Raw genomic sequence first — 20,315 nt, forward strand, 5'->3', positions numbered from 1 at the left:
GCGAATTCGATTTTATATGAAAAGCGGCCAAAAGCGCCGCAAACACAATACAGGTCTCTGCCGCAGTCGACGCCGACTGCGCCGCCGGCGTTTGTTTTTGCTGCCAGTCGATGTTGATTTTGCACCTGGAACTGGTCGCCAAAAAGAGCAGCTCCTTGGCCCGGAGACCCGGAGACCCACTGGTTTGGCCAGTTTCCGGGGACTCTTCTTTTGGCCTTGTCTCAGAACCTGCCACCGCACTCCGCCACCACCTAACGATTTGTTTTTGTTTTCCCGGCGACAAGTTCTGCGCTGCCTTTGTTGTCTTTGCCCGCGTGGGTCGTCAACAAAAACAAAGCCAGTCGAAAGTAAACAACAGACCTAATTCCCAACAACAAACAGGCCAATTTTCCCACACAGCCTCTGTCGCGGGGGAAGCGTTCGGAAAAGTGGCCAGAAAATCAGCAGCGAAAACCAGACTGCCATTGACAACACGCATGCAAACCTGCAAACTTTTCAGTCGCTCCAATTAGTCAAAGGCTCTTCATTCCGCGGAGCACTCAAAAGCAGTGGCGTCCCTAAAGGGGGTAACACGCAGTCTAAGCTTGATTAAGTTGATTAAATTGATAAAGCCATGCATTGCATCAAAAACAACAAGTAACCCAAAATATAAAGTTAATTTCCTAATAACAAGTTTAAAGTTTTCTTGGTTTTTCAACAGCGTATACTTTGTGTTTAAGTTTTCTGTTTGTTTAACTGCTCTACTTTTCCAATAACTTTTCATCCCATCTTAAAGTTAGCTTTTTAATCAACTTATGTGCACATCCGACCCCCCATCGTGGCTTCCAACTGCGGCGGTGCGGTGGAAATTGTGTGATTTTCCCACCTCCGAGGAACCGCCCTTCGACCCAAGAATTTTCACTCCGCCTCACGCGAGCTGCTAAATGCAGCCCGGCCTTTTGCTTTTAGCCGGAACAGATTAAGAGCAAGTGTAATTTATTGCATTTATTACGGATCCAACGTGTCCCGCGGGCGTGACGGCCCAACAGGTTGTGCGTCCGTTGGCCACTTACTGGGGAAATTCAATCAACTTCTTTGCCAAGACCAAAAGTTATTGCGCTCACCGAAAATTGGTGGCCAGCCGCAAGAGCAGCAAGACCGCTCGAGTTTCCATAGAATTTCCACCGATCTGGAAGTAGGCTAGCCGGCTGGTCAGCGAGCCACTTAAGTGGGACGCCGGGCCTCGAAAGTGGTGTGTTCATGTGGTCGCAGAAACCGCTAGGCGATCTGTCCATATACCGTTTGGCTCCTCCGATCGCAGCTTCCAAATAAAACCTCACCAAAAGCCAATTGCGTCCGCCCAGGCCACTTGAGGCAACTAGTGCACTTGGAGAAATATGAAGTGCTAGTATACAACTATGAATTTAAAGTTGATTATTGGATCTTAATCTTTATTATGCATTAAATGTAGTAAAAATCAAAGATTTTTCTTCTTTAAGAATAGGATTTGTTGTATTTGTTCCTTACACTACTGTTCTTGTCATTTATTATTTCAGAAAATTATTGTTTATGCATTTATTATTGAAAGATTGTTAGATTGAATATTCAAATACACAATAAAGCGCACTTCACATATATCTTTAAATATATTATATACTTTAAAAAGTAATATTTTTTTATTTAAGCTTAAAAAATTGTATTAACCAATATTTTATAGAATCTGATTGTATTTTCTGAGTGCTATAGCCTAACTGGTCCCCGGTTGGAGTCATAACAATTTCTCAATCTGAAGCAAGCCGCCTGGCAGCCCATCAGCAGCGGCTGCTGCGCTTTCTTTTGGAAAATGTGGTCCAGGCCAGTCGACTCCTCCGACGGCGTTGACAACACCAGACACAGGCTACTCGGCTACCCAGCTACCCAGCTCCCAATATCACTGCTTTGCTGTTGGCATTGACTTTGAAGTTGGCCAAGCCAATCGTGGGGAGTTTGAATATTTATGAGAGGGAGGGTCGTGGAATTTAAAATAGAAGAAACATTTTATACCCAAGACTGAAATCCAATCTTTAATAAAAAATACCCAAATAAATACCCAAACATTTATAAATACTTGTACAATTTTTATTTGGTCCATTTGCAGCTCAAGTTCTTCACTTGATAAATTCATTTACCAGAAATTATTTACTGCTTTGGCTTAAATCTGAATTTAGTTAAAGTATAGAAACATGTCAAATTGAGAAATCCAAAAATTATAGTTATTTTTATTTAATAATTCAAGAAACTTATAATTAAATTAATAGTTTTTACAACTTGTTTACAAAAATTGGAGTCTTTAATACAAAATAGAGTTTAGCAATGATTAATGTGAAATGTTTTCAATAGTTACAACTTAATCATAATTAATCAAAGCTGGCAAGAAAATGGATGAGAGAATATTGATTTTTAGCAACCTTACTAATATTTACACAATTAAAACCGAAAGAAAGAGAGATTTATCTACTGGAGCCTTGGGCCTCAAATGATTTATTGCCATTTTTGCGAGCTCTATGGCAACCCTCGGTCAGGAAAAGCCAAGCCGAAAAACACGCCAATCCACTTTTCCTCAGTTTCTCGCCCTGGCATTTCATTGCCTTAATTAAAAGCTGCATTTTATTTCTATCGGCTCCAGTGTGAGTAAAAGCAGAGCAAGTGCAGAATTTGGAGAAGCGTTTTGTAGTGAAATTGTTGCCATTAATTGGAAACAACGCTCCCCTTCTCGCCCACGGCAACCATGGTTTCCTTCCTTCCCCGGCACGAAATTAATTGGAATCCATTTAAAACTTTGTTTTATTTACAAGTACAAGTATCGTAATAAATATTCTTATAGGAATGCAGCGAGGCCGAGGGCCAAATAAATAACAACGTGCTCGCGGTCAAGGTCCTCGAACTTAGCTCTTCTGTGGCTGCTGCTCGGCGGCAATGTCCTTGCCGGAGTTGCGACCATAGTACCCGTTGTAGGCGGCCTCCTGGGGATCCCCGAAGCTCACCGAGTTGCCGGGCACCTGCTGCTGACCCTGCACCTCCTGGCCTTGGTAGCTCTTGCTGTAGTAGTCGGTGTAGGGCTTCGCGAAGCTGGGCTCCTGGCGGTAGTAGGGTCCTGCTCCTCCGTGGCCGCCCTCGAAGTGCTCGTGGTGGTGGTAGTAGGTGGCCGCTCCCACTCCCTGCGGGCTGTACTGGGGGAAGCTGGGCTTGCCGCCGAACAGGCTGGACAATCCGCCGCCGAAGGCACCGCTGACGCCACCTGGCGGGCGGCACAGCTTGAAGTAGGCGAACAGACCGGGCAGGATGATGGCGGCCAGGCCGAGGATCTTCTTCAGGCCCACGATTCCCAGGATGAAGGGCAGGAAGAGCAGCAGCTTTAGCTTGAAGATCTTCAGCACCAGAAGCAGGGGGATGATCATCTTCTTAAGCTTCTTGCGGGCTGCAAAAGGAAATTATAGTTATAATGGATGTTATAGTGCTTGTACAATTGTAAATAATGAATATGAGATTCATTTTTTATATAAAATCTCCTTAAATCTATTCGAAGTTGTTTTAAGCATAGTCTTCTTTACGTCATAATGTTTTTGTTGAACATTAAACAAAATGTTAAGGAAACTTTAAAGATGGGAGTTACAAAACGCCCATTCGTAGAATAAAGAAAACTTTCCTAGAATAGTTTTGAAAGGAAAACAATTTTATGCTCTTCTCTTTCCCATATAAATAAATATGTACAATGCTTGACTATCAACAATAGGAAACAATTTGAAGACTTACAGAAGTGGCCAGCACGCTGTCCATCGTCGATGAGGTCCAGTTCGCCATCAATGTCGTTTCCGATGAATCGGGCCTCGTAACGACCGGCTTCAGTGAGTTCCTCGGGCCACTCGACCTCCAGAGCCGTGGACTTGACAAAACTGCGGAAGGAGAGGGAGTCGTGTCATTTACATATTCATAACAATCTCATATTTTATGCAAAAGCCCGGCCAACTTGGCGGACCCAATTTAATTTGCATCCGGCACGGGCCGCAGTCATTTGGCTAATTGTGACAGCTTACCGTTCGGCCCTTCGCAGTCCATATTTCAGAAGCTGGTTCCAGGAGTCGTCAGCTGTCTCCAGTTCCGGATCCTCGGCGTACTCAAAGGGCTCCTGCTGCAAGGACCTCTGCTGGGTTTCCGGCAACCTCACCACGCGAGCAAAGTCTGTGAGCCTGGAAACAAAGGGATGGCTTCATTAATTTCCCTGTCAAGTTGTGTAAAACCAAGAAAAATTAATTCTAGAGCGGGGATTTAATAAACAATTTCGCTAAGGGATGCTTTTGTTATGGAAAGTTTTAATGGAAAACTTTACTTCCTATTTTGTGAATGGAAACATTTGTTCTTGAGGGGAAGCTACTTTTTTAAAAGTTCATTTTTTTGCAAATTGTTTTGAGGAAAGAAAACGAGGGCTTTAAATGGAAAGGCATGACTTTTCTTTTTTAATGTGAAGTGATTTTGAAAGATATTAATAAACAAAGGGGTAAATCACGACTTGGTAGTTTGCTTGCAGATCGTATTTTAAATTATTGGTTGAACTTTTGTTTTCAGGATGATATGAATGCAGATGCTTACTTGTAATGATCCCTGAAGAAGATCTCGTCAAAGGTGTTGAGGGCCTGGGTCTTGAAGCACTCGGAGAGGTCGCCGCCGAGGCAGTTGCTGTTCGTCCTGGCCAAGTAGGGATCGTTGTCGTTGCCCAGTCCGAAGATGCTCAGCAGGGAGGACCTTCCGCGCTCCTCTCCCACTCCTGGTTGCTGTTGTTGTTGTTGGGGAATCTGCTGGGGCTGCTGGATCTGCTGGATCTGCGGCTGCGGCGCATACACCTGCTGGATGTTGCTGGACGACTGCTGGTCCGGCAGCCGGAGACCTTCGCCGGCCACCAAACCGATGGCGGCCAATAAGACGAGCGCTCTCATTGCCATAGCTGTAAGCTGAAGAAGACGAAATGGCTTAGTCGAAACCACTGGCACATTTTTTTGCTGAAACCCCGCTGAAGTTTTCTCTCAATCACCCGATTATTCCAGCCTCTTCGGCTCTGTCACGCGATGTCAAAAAAAGTATGTATCCAAGAGCCGCTTTTTTGGCAACTGATTATTGGCTTAGCGGATTGGCCAGCCACTTAAAACTGACACACTTTTCAGATGGCTCGGAGGCCCCAATAGCACGCCGTGCAATTAGCCACTCACACGTAATAACTCTCGCTTTCAAGCCAACTTGAGCCGCAGCTTGCCACTCTTTGCTCTTCAATGTTTACTGTTTGCCTGAGTTTGCTCAAATTTCTCGGGGCGAGCTTTCTGCACCCAAAACTACAGATAAGCCCACAGAAGAAGTGAAATGCAGGCGGACCGGTTTGCCGGCTTAACCCTTTGGCGGCAATGAGGCGGCAAATGCACGTAATTGAACCTTGTGCTAAAGCGCAGAAACAGCTCGCCTAATGTACTTTAAAAAGGTCGGCTAAGACCGGTCAGCCAGAAATGCAAAAGCGTGCTCAACGCGCAATTTAGACAGTGGGTCAAACGTGGTAACTAAGTGGTTTAAAATGGATTTCTAAGCTAACAAAATGAAGTTTGAAATGAGTTATTGTAATAAATATTTTTTATTGGTAAGTTTGTGATTATTCATACACAAATTATGCCGTTTCAAAATAGCTATTTATGCAAAACTAATTGCCAAATTTGTAGTAACTTTTACATTTTAGGCTGCTTAAAGGGGAGCGACTAAAAGTGGATTAAATTCAATATGAAAAAAACCACTAGTTGAAATCTTTTTATGGCCACTGTGTTAAAATAGGCGCCCACTCAAATCGCTCACGAAAAGTTCGTTATGCTCGAGGGACTTACTCGACCAATGGCTTTTACTTTCGTTGCGCTCCCATTTGGGCCAAACCCAGTTTGGGCCTCATCAGCGCGCCGATTGTGTGGCAATCCGCTGGTGGTTTGGGCCAAATTCGCATTTGCTTCTGTGCTTGGCCACCAACTTTACAGAAGTTCAATGTCCAGGAGAAAAGTTTTTGTTGCGCTAAACAGTATGCAGCAAAGATTACTTTATGGCGGAAGAATAGAAAGTTTATGGCAACATAAAATCAACCGCCCAAAGGCAGGCAAACTTTTCTGTATGTTTTTTTTATCAGTGTACGTGAGGCACATGTTCATCTTATTTAAATTTTTGATGGAAGCTATTATTTTACAGAATTGAAATGTATGACACATATGCACCAACCGTATATAAATCCACCCAGTGATTCATAGCGAATATTTTGCGCAGTCAGTGAATCCCGAAAGGGATGTCGAAAGCGTTAAAAAATTTTGGTCACTGTGTCGCGTTTGTTGGCTTTTTGTTTTGCTTCTCCATTTGCATTCGCCTCTGAAGGTCAATGAAATGCTGGCTGGCGATGGTCGATATTACGAAATTACAGTGGTGATAAATGGAAATGATGACTTTATCGGGTGGAAAGACATAAAAATTTATGCGCACCCTTGAACCGATCACCATGTTTGTATACATTTGGCGAAATATAAGTAAATGGACAGTAAAAAATAACCTTTTACAATAGCGGTAAACTTTTCGCAATTATTAGGGTTTATATTATCCTACTGTGTGTAACAAAAACTATACCAAAATTATAAGACTTTAATATTATTTAATTACGTAAACTCTTATCAGCACCAAATGTTGTTTTTGATTTAGCTTGTAAATGTGCAATAATTAGATGCTTGTTATGACAGTTTATTACTAATCTACTTTATAAGGATTGTTTAAGAAAGAATGCCTTTCCATGAAGCTTTTCAAAATCGATTTTGGTTAAATTTAATTTGTTTAAGGGAGCTTCCGGTTATGCAAATATGTTTAAAATATTGAATTACTGCGTTAGCCACAGCTGAATGGTCGTTGAAATTGGTAATATTAGCGTTTCCCACATCCATTTCATTTGGTGATTACACAATTTATCGCAGTTCATTTCACTTCACTTCACTTATTTGTACGTTTTTTGTTCACTTCGGTTTTTTCCGCTGTTTACCTTTTGCTGTTTCCTATAAACGTCTGAGGTGGTTTTTGGGTTTGAGTATCCTTAACGCTTTTTCCACGCGTCTCTGTCTTTCTGCTGGCCAAAAGCGACTGTGCCTTGGCTGCTGGCCGGCAAAGATTTTATATGAAATGCGAGAAGTGGCGAGAGGAGGAGTTCAGCAAAGTCAATAGTGAGACAATGGCCGAGACGCTGTCGTCGCTTTTGGCCCGCAACGACGATGGCCAAGAGGCAGATCTCAACACGCTCGCACTTGCGGTAGGTTGTGGACGCGATCGATCAGCGGATCGGTTCACTGGGGCTCCGTGGGTGAGAGACAACGACCTGTGTGTTTTGCGTCCGGCTGGGCGAGCGTTCGTGTGCCTTGAGAAAATCCCAAAGTTATTGTGGCGCACGTCGAGGCCTTGGCTTTAATTCGAGTTTGATTTAAAGAGACAACAGACAACACACCGCCGAAGTGACTCATTCCGGGAAAACGTACGTCACAGCCAGCGAAAGATTATGTAATTTTTGGCCTCTTGCCTCACAGACACTTATTACTTTTACTGCAAACGGGTTTTTGGAAACGCCCACGTTCGAAGTCAGGGCGAAATGTGAACAAACCGTGCGGTGATGCTTGCATCGGTTTTGCATTCTCTGCAATTTCCTGCGGCGGCGATTGCGGATTGTGGAGCAACTGGGGGAAATTCCCCAAGTGCCTGCCACAAAAATCAAAACAAGAGGCAGCGTTACTGTGGGTTTTTCCGTCGCCGCTCTCGCACGATTTCCCGATTTTCGCCGGTCAGCAGTGGCACGAATTGCCAACAAGGCCGCAAACAGATACCTGCAGTCGGAAATTGTTTCCGTCAGATCGAGGGGTTGTGGGGAACCGGGGGCGTGGCGGGGGGCGTGGCCAGCGGTTGAGGACTCTTCTGTTGCGTCGGACACGTTGCCCCCCTGCCGCGTAATTAAATCATCCACTTGGGCGGTCCTTTGGGGCATTTGTCCAGCGCGAAATTCATCAATCGCAAATAGAATACGCATGTAAGTTACTCCCCAGTGAGCAGAACCAGATTCAGAAGAGCTAAGCAAATTGCGTGCAAGCCCTTAGAAAAAATTGTGTAGTGCCTGCCATTGAATAAGTTTTTTTGAACTAAACGAACTTTGTTTAATTTAAAATCACGAAACTACAGGAAAAACTACATGACCAATTACAATTAGTAATTTACCTTTATATGCGCACACATATGCACAAGTACCAGGAAAAATATTTTGTAATAAGCGCACCCAAAAAAAGACAAAAGACTCTTTAGTGACCGGCAAAATGTTTTCAAAAAGTTATGTGAAAAGTTACTGTTTGGAAAATTTGTGATATGCTTACTCGTTAAAACCCAAATTGAACAATTGGTAAAGCTTTCGCATTGGTGCACATTTTCATAAAAGGGTCCCATGACAACTGTTTATAACTTTATAATTTACATACTAAAACATGTTGCCTTTGCTTGCATGACGGACATAACTCAGAAATTAGACTCTAAATTAAAGCTTAGTTTACGTTGAGGTACACGTATTCGCCTTTAACAATAATAATAATAAATAATAAATATCAATAATAAATAATATAATAGATTAAAAATATTTAAACCTAAATTTCTCTTAAAGACACAATATTATTTTAGAGAAATTTAGATTTAAATATTAATAATGGAATATATTTTATTAAAAGGTTTTGCAGGAAAACAGCGTTTCCGACATTGTAAATCTATTCTCGCACCGTCCTTCAACAATAAAAAAGATAAAAAGAATACAAATTCAAGCAGGTAAATTGATTTTAGTTTTGCCTGCAAACTTTTATACCGAATTCAGCTTCTCATAACATTATAGCCAGATACGTTTCATTTAACTGATTCTGTGGGAAATTAATTTTGGCTTTTCCATTTAATTGAATACATACAGTATAAGCATTAAAGATCCTTCAACCTGTGCAGTCGTTGGATACAAGTATTAAAAAGGAAAACTATGATTCATATCATGCGTGTTTATGCAAATAAGGGCGTCTGCAATAAATTTTCCTTTGATAAATTCAATAACAGGTTTTGACTTAAACAAACACTCCATTGATTATATGCATTGAAGGGATAACATTCTACTGATTAAATGTACGTATCTATGCTCCTTTTTGATATGCACACATTACACAAAAGCAGGTGTTTGGTTATAATTAAGTTTCTCCTTTCTCAAAGCCAGGTGGAGATTTCTCTTGAATGCAAATATTTGCAATGAATCCGGAAAGGTGCTTGAATGCCCCAGTCGTCAGGCAAGCTTCTCCTCCTAGTCGTTATTGGAATCATGAACGCTCCCAAAAAGCTATGCTCATGTTTCTCCTTTCAACCCAGCAATATTTAAGTCTTTAAAGGTATAATATTTGGTGGTACAACATAATTTATTGATTATTTAGGACATTGAACAACTCTTGCTGACTAATCGCATAACAACAACGGAATAAATATTATAAATAGGTAGGATAGATTTAAACATATTCGTAGGCTAGAAATAAATACTTAAAGAAATTCCCCTAAATGGCTAAAATAACAGCATCATCCAGTAATTGGTGCTCGCTCTAATTAAACTACGAAACAAACTTTTCTATTTACAACGTGTTAATGAAGCCCCTCCCCTTTCCCTTCGATTCCCTTCAATTCCCGCCCACCGCTGACAGCTGCCGCCGCTGGAGCGTCTAACGAACTTTTATATATGGCTAGGCTACTCTATCTAAAGTACGATTTGCATAATTACACCGCCCGTTCCCAGAAAGCACTCAGCCAGTTAGCCAGTCAGCCATTTGGACGGACGGACTTTTGACGTGACTCCCGCGAACTTGGCTGTCATCTCGTTGCTGCTCTGTGACTTGACTTCACGACCCGTCTTCTACGCCAGTTTGCGGGCCTGGACCAGCTTGTTGATGTCGTTGTAGGTGGACAGCATCGCCGGGTTCTCGAAGTCCTTCAGCTCCTTGCACTTCGCGAAGGACTCGTCGCAGTCGATGCCGTCCTGCCCGTCCTTCGCTGCCCGCATGTACTTGAAGAAGCGCAGGATGTCCGGGTTGTCGGACGTCGGCTTCCGCAGCTCGTTGAGTTCCCTGAAAAAGGCGGAATATTCGGTTGAAATAACTTTACAAATTTGTTGAAGTTCAATGTTTGACCTTTGCTTAAGATATATAAGATATTGAGAACTAGGTGCACTATCAAACAATATGCGGCATTATGAATTATTTTTATGTTTATCATATACTACAAGCATACTGCATTAGTTATTGGTTTTTTATAAAATACTACTCTTACCGTTTACATTCTTGTTCTTGTTATTTCGTTTACGAAAAATTTGAAAGCTAAAATGTGAAGTAACTAGTTCAAATAATATGAAGTAACATTTTACTGTTTTATTTTGTGGTAAAATGTTTTTAAAATTTCTTAAACTTGTTTTCATTAATTAAGGAGAAAACTGCCTTGACGCTTGTTTCTTAATTAGGTTTGTCCTACAATTGCTTTCTATCCCACAGGGATTAATGTTCTCTAATTGCTATTCCCCCAGTCGACTCCCCACTGTACTTATCCAACTGTTACCGACTACAGCATACTTCCAGGAGGAGTACAAACTCACCTGCTCAACTGAGCGGAGACCAGGTTGCTGTACGGAGCATACTTTGCGGGGTTGGCGTACATCAGGCAGATGAGCTTCTCGCGGCAGGCCTCGTTCTCCGGATTCAGCTTCAGCTGGGCGAAGACCGAGTCCAGTCGAGATAACAGTGGACTGTAGAAGGGATCGTAGTTGGAGAGGAGCAGCGAGGAACTGGGCACCTTCTGGAAGCTCTGGAAGGTGTTCATCACCGCCGGCGCCGGCTTCTTAGTCATTCCTGGAGCGGCTCCTGCTCCGGCGCTAAAGGATCCCGACATGCTCTGGGAGTTCTTGAAGGAGGCGGCTCCGATGCTCTGCAGGGCACTTAGATAGGTGTCCTGCATCATCTGCTGGCCTCCATATCGCGAAAGGGTTGCCTGGTTCAGCGAGTTTCCATTCACCTGGGCGTACTGCGCCTGCTGCTGGGAAGCCTCTGCAAAGTAAGCATTTTCCAAAATGAAAATGTCGTCGGAAAACTCTCTCGTATCTGCGGTAGCCCACCTGCGTTGTACTCGTAGCCAGCCGGAGTTTTGCCCTCGTCGGCCAGGGAAAACTTGCTGTCGTCATCAAAGTTCATGCTGTTGTCCCGGAAGTCCAGTTCCTGCGGCGGTTCCATGGGGCGGATGAAAAGTGGCACTGAGCCAGCCGAGCCGGATGTGATGCCTGTCCCAAATGAACACAAATATTTAAATTTATTCGGGCGCTCACAGCTGACATAGATTTACCCTTGCCAATCAGCCGGCTAACACTGCTTATTATGGTCGGCAGGAACATGGCAAACAGCACGCTCTTCAGCACCTGCAATCCCATGTAGATGGGCCACATCACCTTCTTCAAGCCTGCAGAGGAAATTGGTGTATCGTTAGGAAAAGCACCACAGCAATCATTTCAAGAGCGGTTTTAAAACCAAAAAAAAAAAAATCTCTTCAACAAAAAAAACAACTGTGCTCAAGTCAACAGCTTTTTAAGCTTCGGTGTTTTGTCAGCAAATATGGGATTGATCAGAAGAAATGTTTTGAAAAATAAGAGAGTAAGGTACAAGTGTGGCTTTAATTTCCAAACAGAATCATTTGAACACTTCAGCCATGATAGTTAGCTATTCATTTTACTAAATTAAGACAACTAAAATGTGTAATTGAACGCAGAAGTAATTTCATTGCGGAAATGTTTTGCAGAATGAGAGTGTGTGTTAAAAATGTGGTTTTAGTTTCCAGAGAGAATCATTTGGGTGCTCTAGTTGAGATGATGAGTTGTTAATATTTTTTTTGTAATCGAACTTTTACTTACCGCTGAAGAAGAGCAGTCGGGCACTTTCGAAGGCTCTCGGCACATTGAGCTCTACATTGGTGTCCTCCAAAATGCTGCGGGTGGTGCGCTTTATGTTCTCGGATACTGGCTTCGAGTGGTTCTGCTGAAGGGCTAAAACCAAACCGGGAGTGGGCTCGTACTTTCCCTGGCTAAAGAACTGCTCCACATAGTCCTGCAGCAGATCTTCCAGACTCTTTAACTCAGCCTCTATTGCCGCAGAGCTGTTGCTCGTCTTCACTGGTGGCATCCCAGACTGCTCTTTTTCGGGTGATTCCGTAGAATGCTTAAAGTTCCTGCGACCCATGGCCACCGTTAAACGCAGATCGCTCTCGCTTTCAGCAGGCTGGAAAACCCTGTACTGCCCGGACTTAGTGAACACATTGCGGGAGATGAACTCCGGGCTGATGTCGATGGGCAGAATGGGTCGGAAGGTGTCATCATTGCGGGGCTGTCCTGCCATCGTGGTGAGCGGCTGGCTGTACGGGGCTCCTGATTCGGCAACATCTGACGATGCCATCGCTACTTTGCAGAGGAACATAATACCAAACAACAGCGGACTGCATCGCCGCTTTCTGTGGCTGTTTGCTTTTAATTTCGCTCCGTCGATGTTCTGGCTCCCCATTTTTATTATCCTTCGCCTTGCAGCTGCACTCGCATGCCAAGGTCCTCGATCCAACTCGATTCAGTTCGCCTTTCTGTAATGAATAATTGCTCGGTTTAAATGGGGTTTCTCTTGTTCAATGCAATGGATTGTGGCCAATTTCCGCGAACTCAGCGCGGTTGGCACACGAATAAATAACTTTTCGAAACGTGACAGGCAACCGAAATAAAACTCTCATCCTGATAAGCGAATTACGTGCGTCCTTGAAGGATAAAGGTACAAGAAAGCACAGTTAAAAATATTGTTCTTCTAACAGTCCCGAAGGACATTTATCTTAATGCATGTCTAAAGTCAAAAAAAATATTTTAAGAAGATAAGTATTTTTTCAAGTTTGTATTGTTTCTTTAAAACATTGAGGAAATTCTCAACTCAAACAGATTTCGATAATAAAATGAAATCATAAATAATCGGTGTTATAAATAATTTTTATGATAAATATTTTATTATAAAATGTGACTCGTTAAGAAATTCCTGCCCATTGCACTGGTGTTTGTTTATTTAAAGTACCTCTTTTAAGAGATTTCTCTTCCTCATATTTTCATTAAAAGTAATCCCTTTGGGTAGTTTTTTTGCTTGTTATTCTTATCCTTTAATGGCTGCCGTAGATACTTGTATAAGAAACAGGATGGAAAAGGAGCAAACAAAACGTGCAAATAGTAAAATAGTCTGCAAATACACGCACATGAAGCTTTGCTATCCGACCTTTTGCTGACTGAGTTATTAAATTATTATTTATGTCCACATTTGCATTTTTCTTTAGCTGGTTGTACTATATACCTCCCCTCATAGTTAAAGATATGTTAGCCTTACACTCATTAAAGGAGTAACTTGATATTTAATTGGATTTCGTGCATAAAGTAATAAACCTCAATAATCCATTAAAGTGTTTACTTTAGTTTTCATATAATTTGAGATTAAATTCGCTTCGGCTTTTGCTCGCTAATTTGCCGGGTTAATAGAAGTAACTTAATGATTACCATTTCGTCAAATTATTTCCACAATTTTCTCGATTCGTGCGTAAATTTCTGCTAATTTTGTAGAGCACTTAAATCAATTTTACTGTGAAGCGAGGTGCAAATCAGCACTGGTTTTGAATTACCTTTGCCCACAATTTTATCAATATTTTTAAGCAGATTCCCCGTGCTGTGTATTTTGTATTTTGTATTTGCATTGGAAAAGCTAGTTCAATAAATACTGATTCCAATAAGTTTCTTTATTAAATCTGGTATTTAAATAAATAAATCTTTATATTATCGGTTTTTTAAATTATTTATTTAATAACCATAGTGAATTTTAAAAATTAAAGCTTTCTATATTATAGAGGGTGTTCCATCTAGAGCAGAAATACTGCTGAAGAAAAAAATATTAAGTCTAATCTTTATTTCTCAGTCTATTATAATGTAAACAAATTTTTTTTATGGATAATTGAAGAATAGCAAGCTTGAATTTAGGGCGGCTCTATAAGTTCTTTTTATAAGAATACCAAAATAAATTATCTTCCCAATGCATTAAGCTTAATAGTAAGGCTTTTTGTTTCCGAAGTATTGTTTTTTAGAGTGCAGTTTAAATAACGTTGTTTGTTTCGACCAGGCCGCTAATCAGGCTGGGTAATGTGAATGATTTGTCGTTTCCCACTTGATGGGCATCTCAATTGAAGGGGCTCGTGCCCATCACAACCCACCACTCACCACCCACCTCCCACCATTACCCCTTGAAAACAGCCCCGCTTCGGCACACAAAGCACGTCGTCAAATTTTTATTTGTCTCCGCCAATCGTCGCACTCGTTCTGTGACACGCCGCTCGCCATGTTGGCCATACTCCACTCCATATTCCATTCCGTCCACGCCCGCTCCACACTTTGGGGCTCTGGAGCTCTTCGCTGGGGAAAAGTGAAAATGTACACTGTTTTGTTTGTGTTTACCCAGCCCGGCACTTCAGATGCGTTGGCGCTAACTTCAGACTTCAGACTACGGACTACGGGCTGTGGACCCCAGCCCAGATCACGTTATTTCGTGTTGCATTTTCACTTTCGATTTTCCACACTGAGCGGCAATGGCACGAATAACTATTACAGAACTGAGTTTGTTGGCTGCACAGCCGCAAATTGCACCCAGCAATTGGGCTGCACAAAGCGAATCAGCGAACTTCTTGTTTTCTACTTTATTTGTTTGCTCTGCCACTCAAGGATTAAGAGTCTGCCGTCTGCAGTCGACTGGAAACTTAATTGAAAAACACGTGTTGGCAGGTGGTAAGAATGCTACCGCGCTCCTCTAATGTTCCCCACTGGGAAACCGTTTAGAGGAGGGAGATGGTACTTCCGATCCCGCACCAAATTGGTTATGTTTTCGTGATGACAACGTGCACTAAAGGTTTCAGCAACAGATATGTGGATTCAGTGAAATGACGAGGCGGAAATTTGGAAATTAAGGATGTGCAGTCGCTGGCAGCTTATCTACTTTCCCCCTGCAAAGGGTTCCTTTCTTATTTTGCATATCATTATTTAAATTTTAAAGTTGTCGTTTAAAGTAAACTGAAAAATTTTGTGCCATTTTAAGCCAAAATCCAATAATCGTTATCAAGAATAATTTTGTATTTGATTTGTAGTTGCAAAACATTTATGTGACAAGGCAATCAAATGAACACTTATTGAACGGCGAATTTTAAGTAGGAAAATATAAAGAACAAAATGTATTTAATTTAAAATTATAAATATGCCTAACTGATTTCTTTTAATACCAATTCAGGCAAAGTTAGCACTTTGATTTACTTTTTATGAAACAAAAATATTTCAATTGAACTTGTATAGCTTCAGAGCAAAAACCACCACTTAATTAAACCGACTACAATTTAATATATGGGAGTAGCGCAGCTTGACCCATATCTTCGAAATATGTATTTATATTTTTTTTCGTTTGTGTGCTTGCGCTCTTAAGAGCCTTTGATGAATCGCATTCAATGGAAACCACCCATAAGCTGCACTGACTGATTGAAAATACTTTCTGCTTTCTGCTCTGGCAATTGAATTTTTCCCATGAAATGCAGTGCGGTTGTTTGTGAGCCAAGACCGCTCAGCTCGCTTTGTTTGAGCATCAAGATGCATCTGGGGATTTCAAGAGACAGTAAGCTAATAACTCCGCCGCTAATGGAAACATCAAGATCGTTGCCTGCCCATTAGGGGCCATCATTTGTACGTTTGCTCTTTTTGTTGGGGTATTCCCTACCGCGTCTGTCTAAATATTTCATTAAAAGTATCGCCGAGCGGTTTAAGCCGTGCTCTCCAGCGCTTTTGCCGCATTAATTATGCAGAGAGTGCACGCTTTTGGGTCGTGGCAATGGCATCATGCAAATTAGTTTTAAGCATTACAATTAGAACTCTATCCCAGCCCTTTGAGCCCCGCCGCCCCCTTGGCCAAGACTTAGTTATGGTTTGTGCTCGGTCTACCTTCATGCTCTGATATTCCGCTCCGGCACAGTTGAGGCAAACTTTTCGCAGAGCCAACGGGCGGCTGAGGCTGCGTTTAATCAGATTTTAGCCTCCCCGCTTTTAACATATTATTCTGCTCACCATTCCGCTCCTAACATATTATTCTGCTCCCCATGCAGCGGCGCTCATCCGAAGCGAAGTTTCCCAATTAAGTCACAAAAGTTTCCCGGGTTCTGATCTAATGGAAACCGATGTCTCGCCGCACATGCTCCATATTTCCAGTGGCTCCACAGTAAAGGGGAGGTCACGGGGCCAATAAGCTGACAATCGGGGCTTGCGACACGCTCGTCCAACGACTCTTCTAAAAACCAGCAGCAGTGGAGCCGCAAAGTACGAAACTTTGACAATGACAACCAGTTACCAGTTCGGCAGTGGAGCTGGTTGACAAACAGCGCTCGCTAACGGTCGAAATGCTCGTAAACGCGCTGCATCGTAACTGTTAGTATGTGACATAACCGTTAAGTCCAACAAAGGCCGAGAACATGTTGGCCGAGACCACAAGCTGGTCGAGACCCAGGGAGAGCCATTTGGACATCTGTCGTGGTCGAATGGCAGGTGCATTCAGCCACAGATATCGTAGGTTCTGAAATGGTTGCGCACAAATGGAGAATTATGGTCGAGAAGGTCGACTCTCTGTGACAGTTAATAACTCCAGTCGATTCTATTCCCAATTCTATTTCTACTTCCCAACTTTCTTCTACAAAATGCAGAAAATCTTCTGTGAAAAATCCAATTTAAAATACATATTTTATACAGTCACTTTCGACTACACCACTTTAAAATTGATTTCCTCGAGGCTGTCGTGAGTGTTCTCAAGGATTTTCAATAAAGAGTTCAGAAAAAGTCTAGTTGAAATACGGTCGATTACATAGAGTCATGCAGTGTAAAATACCTAAAATGCATTTATTTAAAATTGTTTAAGTAATTTATATGAAATTGTCAAGTATTGGCAAACGTGTAAAATTCATATGCACATAAGTTAACACGTTTTTCAAGTGCACTTTACATTTTTATAGCTGGCTTCCTACGGTGACGTTTCTTCAATTCAGTTTCATACAAAGCTGAGGCGATAAAAACCTGAATACGAAATTGAATGAGTGTGCGTTTGCCATGTGAAACCTTCGTCACTCTTTAATCTTTGGCAGCTTTCAGTCCAACGTTAAGTCACACACGATAAATACTGCCTCGCAAATCCTTAATGGCTCCGGCAAGCTGTTTTCTCGACTTATCTGCTCTCACTCAAAAACGGTATAACGGCAGCTACGTGCGGAATTTGGCCAAGACCTTTCCGGAATGGCTTTAATCGATTCCGTGGTAGGACTTTCGGTTTCAGCTGATTCAGCCGATCCCCCGCCGAGCAATCCAGTAAGGCAATCTCTCCCGGCTGCGTCAGGTGGAATGTTGTTTTCGCCAATTAGCCGCCAATTTGGCCGCAATGCTAGCGGGCCCATTAGGCGCTGATTGTTTTATGGGGCGTTGTCGCTCTTCGGTTGCCACTCACTCACTCGCATTGAGTGATTTACATGCGTGCCCAGCACCTGGGAGGTGTTTTGCTATTTGCTAGCTATTTGGACTGCTGTTCCGCTGGGCTTTAGAAAGTCGACTGCCATTTGTGTCATTAAGTCGGTGCTGTAAGCCCAAATTAAAATCGCGGTGATGCAATCGCTGCTGTTCGAGTCGAGCTTCCCCAAATGACATTTAATTCACAGCCAATTCAAGCGGCGCTCAAGTGCCCGTGAAACCATTTTGACATGCCCATCTTGCGAGGATGTGGAGCGACAGCACTTCCATATGGAAAATAAGTGTGAATGCGGTCCGCATCTGCAGCTGTCGGTTGATATGAGTGCTCTCGACAAGAAAGTTGCTTCTCCGGCAGGCGGGATTTAAAAGCTGGCAAAACGAAAGTGCGAGTATGCAAGATGCTAGTGGCTTGCCACTGGGAAAACACTCATGAGTCATGACTCACGAGGATGTGCCCCTGCCTCCAAGCCCACTCGAATTTCACTAAGATGCACCACTAACCACAATTCCACGGCCCACTGGCAATTAATATGTGCTCTGCAGAGCGATTAAATGCAGTGATATATGCACAGAGAAGATTTTCAATGCTCTACCAAAAGGGTTTTCTACATAGAAGTAGGAACTTGTTACTTCAGGTAAATCGGGTAAGCATCTAAGAAAGCCTTAATATATTTTGTGTATTTTAAAGTAAAACTAAAGCGAACAGCCGTATAAATGCATTATTTCTTCTTTGAAACTATTTGTTGACTTTTAGTTAAACTCCATTTGGTATCAGCATGTATTAAAACAATGCTCAGACACAATGACAGTCTTTTATTTCTGTAGACAATCCATTGAAGGCTTTTCAAATCGAAACAAAAGATACAATTCCCCATAAGATTTAGAGCTGTAAACATTAAGTTGAGGTCTACAATTTGTCTCTGTGTGGTGCTCACTCCTCCGCACGTATCATTTTCATAATTTTGCAGTTGATCGACTGAGACGAGGGCTTTCTTCGACGCATTTTTACGCGCTGTGAGCCGAAAAAAGAAAGTATCGTAAAACATTTGGCGACGCTTCGATTGCCGGCCGAGTCGAGCAGATGATTCCCTTTTGGCCAGTTGGGGTAGGCCAGCTGCTCGCCTTACATAACATCTCTCGACAATTAATTACGGAGCCGCCGAGCTTTTCTATTAAGTTAGCGGACAGAGTATCTGGCCCACACAGTGTGAGACTGAGCAACTTCGAGATACAAATGCAGAGGGACAGCGAAATGAATGGGTTTAAACAGCAACGCGGTGTCGACAGGGAAATGTTAACAATCGGTTTCTTTTCTGTCTTTGCGGTGGTAACAACCTTCTCCCTAGCGGAGGCAATAACTCATTAATTGACCGAATCGAGACTCGTGAACAAAGATTGCACGGAGGATTCCACTCATGATTAATGGGACCACTCACTGGCGGCCATCAATTACAACTCAATTTACCTTCTCGCACTCGTGGCTGTGTGGTTCCTCCAGGAGTTTCTGGCTACTCAGTTGGCTGGTAATTCAATTTTTGCATTCCTCGGAGAACTTTCTTCGGCTGACTTTCGTTTCTGTGTGTTTCGAAATCGGAATTGCATTCACTGCCGCTTGCGTCGGCTCTCCGATTTGGCCTGGTGAAAATACTGGCCGAAACCCGTTCACTCACTTTGCTCACTTCCTTTGTCAATGCAATTGCCACAGCTCGTTTCACTTTAACAGCACTTTAATCCACGGGACCCCGAGTGTTCGCCACTGCAAACAATGGCCCCACTTTAAAATAGTGCAGCACACGCCGCAGATTGGCAGTATTTTGGCAGTTGTTATAATCAATGGCTAACTGCCATCAGAAACTAGCTCTTCTCGGATTTCTCGCGCGTTTGCGTCTGTCGCTCTGCTCGCGTGGATTTGGACTGCCGGGCGAAAGCCAAACGGCGGGTGCGATCAACCAGTTTCAGGTTTACGTAGTCTACGTAAGCGGGTAACGTTTTACGTAGCGGAGAGCGGCTTAAGAGCGCCGATTGCCATGACTTTGAGCAGGGCCAAGAGCTGAAGGCAAAGCCGGCGGTAAAGTCGAATTTTCAAGCCGTCAACTGCACGGACAAAAAATGCTCTGCCTTCTAAACTTTCGAATATTGCTCGCTGACTGCACGTATCCAATTTGTTAAAAGTATTTCAGCTGTTATTTTCTTCTAGCTTTTTATATTTCACTCAAATAGTAAATAAATATAGAGTTTTTAAATATTTTTTTAATATTTATTTACATTTAAAACCCAGACATAAAATTAAACAATTTTTTTTAAAGTCTAAACGTCTTTACAATTAATTTAAAAAAATCTAACTTTATATCTAAAATAAGTACACCCATGTATTACTTGTTATCACACAATTTACCTTACCTAATTATCAAATTCGTTCTTAAATTTTTATTGTTACTTACTAAAATGTCAGAAGAAGGCCATTGTAGCTTTTAAAAGAGTAAAAAAAAAGTGTTCATGCTTTTGCAATGGCTGCTGAGTTTTTCTCAGTGCACAGCCGTATCAACAGGTACCCATTTTCTCTTGCACACGGGAAATTAGTCGCTTATGATAACGACTACTCTTCGGACAGCTCACAAATATTAAAAAA

The 20,315-nt window shown here is 42.3% G+C and overlaps 2 protein-coding genes across 3 annotated transcripts; both read right to left on the minus strand.

Moving 5' to 3' along the window:
* Positions 1 to 2,784: 2,784 nt before the first annotated feature.
* On the minus strand, positions 2,785 to 7,154 carry LOC108091838. 2 transcript variants are annotated; one of them, XM_017191218.1, is made up of 5 exons: positions 7,052 to 7,154; positions 4,606 to 4,964; positions 4,053 to 4,205; positions 3,772 to 3,911; positions 2,785 to 3,436 (listed from the first exon to the last, which is right to left on the minus strand). In XM_017191218.1, exons 2-5 carry the CDS (start codon positions 4,953 to 4,955, stop codon positions 2,904 to 2,906), a joined length of 1,176 nt encoding a protein of 391 aa, XP_017046707.1. In that variant the 5' UTR covers positions 4,956 to 4,964; positions 7,052 to 7,154; the 3' UTR covers positions 2,785 to 2,903. The 2 variants fall into 2 exon arrangements, with proteins under 2 accessions (XP_017046707.1, XP_017046708.1); XM_017191219.2 differs by lacking the exon at positions 7,052 to 7,154 and adding an exon at positions 5,220 to 5,296.
* A 2,306-nt stretch (positions 7,155 to 9,460) lies between these two features.
* Positions 9,461 to 19,586, minus strand: LOC108091825. The gene is made up of 6 exons (XM_017191203.1): positions 19,152 to 19,586; positions 11,999 to 12,714; positions 11,437 to 11,550; positions 11,213 to 11,374; positions 10,697 to 11,144; positions 9,461 to 10,175 (listed from the first exon to the last, which is right to left on the minus strand). The coding sequence occupies exons 2-6, from the start codon at positions 12,639 to 12,641 to the stop codon at positions 9,965 to 9,967; spliced, it is 1,578 nt and encodes a 525-aa protein (XP_017046692.1). The 5' UTR covers positions 12,642 to 12,714; positions 19,152 to 19,586; the 3' UTR covers positions 9,461 to 9,964.
* Between the last annotated feature and the right edge of the window lie 729 nt (positions 19,587 to 20,315).

Source organism: Drosophila ficusphila, unplaced genomic scaffold (assembly GCF_018152265.1).
Source record: "Drosophila ficusphila isolate 14025-0441.05 unplaced genomic scaffold, ASM1815226v1 contig_791, whole genome shotgun sequence".
In the NCBI taxonomy this organism is placed as follows: domain Eukaryota; kingdom Metazoa; phylum Arthropoda; class Insecta; order Diptera; family Drosophilidae; genus Drosophila; species Drosophila ficusphila.